The 2886-nt window shown below is 40.1% G+C and overlaps 1 protein-coding gene across 1 annotated transcript in view; it reads right to left on the bottom strand.

Moving 5' to 3' along the window:
* LOC109969099 (serine/threonine-protein kinase 35-like) overlaps window positions 1–1887 on the bottom strand; it is a 15146-nt gene extending 13259 nt beyond the window's left edge. The window contains 2 exon segments of the mRNA XM_020615774.1: window positions 3–109; window positions 1198–1887. Of these exon segments, the coding sequence (XP_020471430.1) occupies window positions 3–109; window positions 1198–1690 (600 nt within the window). The 5' untranslated portion in view covers window positions 1691–1887.
* Window positions 1888–2886: the final 999 nt, after the last annotated feature.

Here is a 2886-nt window from a genome sequence, read left to right as displayed (position 1 = left end):
GGGTTGGGTCGCCGGGACAGGACGAACTGGTTGAGGTCACCACCTTCACAGAACTCCATGACAAACCAGAGGTAACAAGGCTCATCTGGGGGACTGAGCACTCTCTCACCTGCAATGAACACACACAGTGATATAATACTGCAAGTATTTTCATCTGAAAAGAAAAACTGCTTTTTGATCAAACCTAAACATATCTTACTGATGACAAATAATACACTGACATGTACTACAGATTCAGCATATGTGAAGAATAAAAAAAAAAAAAATCATAAAAGTTTTCGCTGTGTATAGACTGAATTCTTGCATCACTAGAACCACTCCATGCCACTGATCAAGATGAATATTTTCAATATCAAGGCAGCATAACTGCACAGAGCTTGACACTGACAAATAATCATTTGTATTTTGGGGTGACAGCTGAAACTTTCACAATATTATCATAATGTAGACTAGAATTAAAGAACACTAAACATGCACAAGGTAACCCGCACAGCAGAGAGAACATACTTTACAAAAAGAAAAAAGAAAAACCTTACTGCTGTGGTGGATTTGGTCAAAGTGCAGTGGCTGTCAGTGGAGTGTGCCAAACACCCCTGCAAGCACAGCAGACTCCATTTCATTGAGACTGAGGCTCTAGAGCTCCCTCGCAAATTCTGCCCATCCCCCAGCAAATCTGAGTCATGGCGACAATAACTCTACAGAATACAAAGCTAGGCCATACAAACTAAACTAACAGGCATACTTCGTTTTCTTATGGACAGCTCAAGCCCAGCTAACGTTACAATACAACAAATGACAAGACAAAAAGCAAAACCATCCAATCTTCTTCTGGGTTAGCTAAGATAAATCAACTGACCGGTGTTATACAATTGTAAAACACACTCACTATAACTGTTCATAGGCCCCATTAATAAATTCTTTGGGAAAATAGCATGTAAATCCGCTGAACTACCTACTTTAGATGGGAAGTCAATAACACATTACAAGATCTTGCAATTTAATATTACGTTGGATATATACGATTATCTCAGAAACCCGTCACACCAAAAATGTTTCTGAAATGTTGGACACTGCTTTTAAAAACAGCTTAATCCAAAAACAAAGGCAGCATTTGTTTCACGGCTATCGTTAATTCTGGTAGTGTGACTCAGCTCAAACAGATAACGTAAATGGTGGATAGCCGAATGAGAGACTCGCCTTTTAGTGATATCTCCACCAGACGCAGGTACTGTTTGGACCGTTTGTTCCCATGACTCATTTTCTGGGCCATGCCGTTCCTCTGCAGCACACATTCTTCTAGATGTACCACATTTTGATGCCGTTTCTCCAGACTTGCCAGGGCCCAGAACTCCTGCAAGGCGATCTCCACGTTTTCCGGCGCGTCGCATCGCAATTTCTTCACAGCAACCTTAGCGCCGGACCTCCGAGCCACCGCTTCGTAAACTACGCCATATGTGCCCCTGCCTACCTCTCGCAGCAGACTGTAGCGAGGCGCCATGACCCTCCGCTCCAGGCTGTCCTGCTTGAAGAGGCCGGGGTCCTCCTCCATGTCATGGTCTTCTTCCGTGTTTCCCACGTTCAGACACCGCAGCACGCTGGACTCATGAACTCTTGCTCCAGTTTGCGGTTTACAGCAAGCTCGCGAGGTCCTCGTGCGTCTCCGCCAGTTGTTACCACAATTTGTATCCATATGTTCCCATAAATCCGTCAAGATTAAAATATTAGACCGAAAAATGTCCACATGTTGCCCACAACTGACTTCTGCGTGAGATTTCTCACTGTCCTAAACGACGAAAACAGGAGAGAAACTTGATGAGCTAGGACAAATGGAAGGGAAAAAAGAGTAAAGTTCACTACATTACGAAAAATACTTCCCGTGAAGACCTTCAAAATAAAACTAGTATTTTTGAATGCGTATTGAACAGAATCAGGATCAGCTGTACTGGCCAGGCAACGAATAGAAAAGTAAACAAGTTAAGATTTAGAGAAAAAAAGAAAACGGTGCAAACAAGAAAAAGGAACGTGCATTAGGACAATTATTAAAAGTACTTATAAATATAGAAATACTATATATACACACACTTTAAGTTAATTTTTTCAGATAGATATATACAAAAGTATATTTACAAGGTGTTTTAATAATGCTGTAATTGTAATGACCACACTTAACTTCTGTTTTGCCGAATTTTAATACGATATTTATGTCTTATCAACATTAACACCTATTAATTCATCTATGTTATCGCAAAATATTGACACTTCCGGCCAATTTCAGAAAACTTCGAGTTCAGATGTACCATTGTCAAAGAACACAGGGTACCATAAAACATTTGAAAAGAACAACTGAATAGTTCTGTTGGTGAGCACACAATGACACGCAAACAACGTATTCCCCAAGCAAGTTAAACTTTATACATCTGTCGTAAATTACCTAAATGTGTTTTATTGCTTTCTGTTTGGCCATTGCCACCTCCCTCTTCACTCTACGCTGCAGTTTCTTATAATTCTGTCTACTGTCTTCAGTCCTTTCTATGTCCCACTTCTTTCTAGCTAGCCTCTTCCTCTGAATGCTGTCCTGTACTTCCTCATTCCACCACCATGTTTTCTTATTTTCTTTCCTCCTTCCAGATTACACAAGTCAAAGTGTTTATTTGTCAAATGCACAGTTAGGAAACGTGTTTCCCTGTACAATGAAATTCTTACTTTGCCGTCCACATGAATGCCACAAAATACAAATGAAATATAAAGTAGATAAATAAGTAACATAAAATCTAAGGCACTTTAAGCAGCAAATACAGCAATATAATAAAAATATATAAGAGAATATAATAACAGAATGTATGCTGGATGGGAGCAGCATGTGCAGCAGTCAACAGTCAATGTGCA

Source organism: Monopterus albus, unplaced genomic scaffold (genome assembly GCF_001952655.1).
Source record: "Monopterus albus unplaced genomic scaffold, M_albus_1.0 scaffold170.1, whole genome shotgun sequence".
NCBI classification, from domain to species: Eukaryota; Metazoa; Chordata; class Actinopteri; order Synbranchiformes; family Synbranchidae; genus Monopterus; species Monopterus albus.
This window is presented reverse-complemented; position numbering and strand designations above follow the sequence as displayed.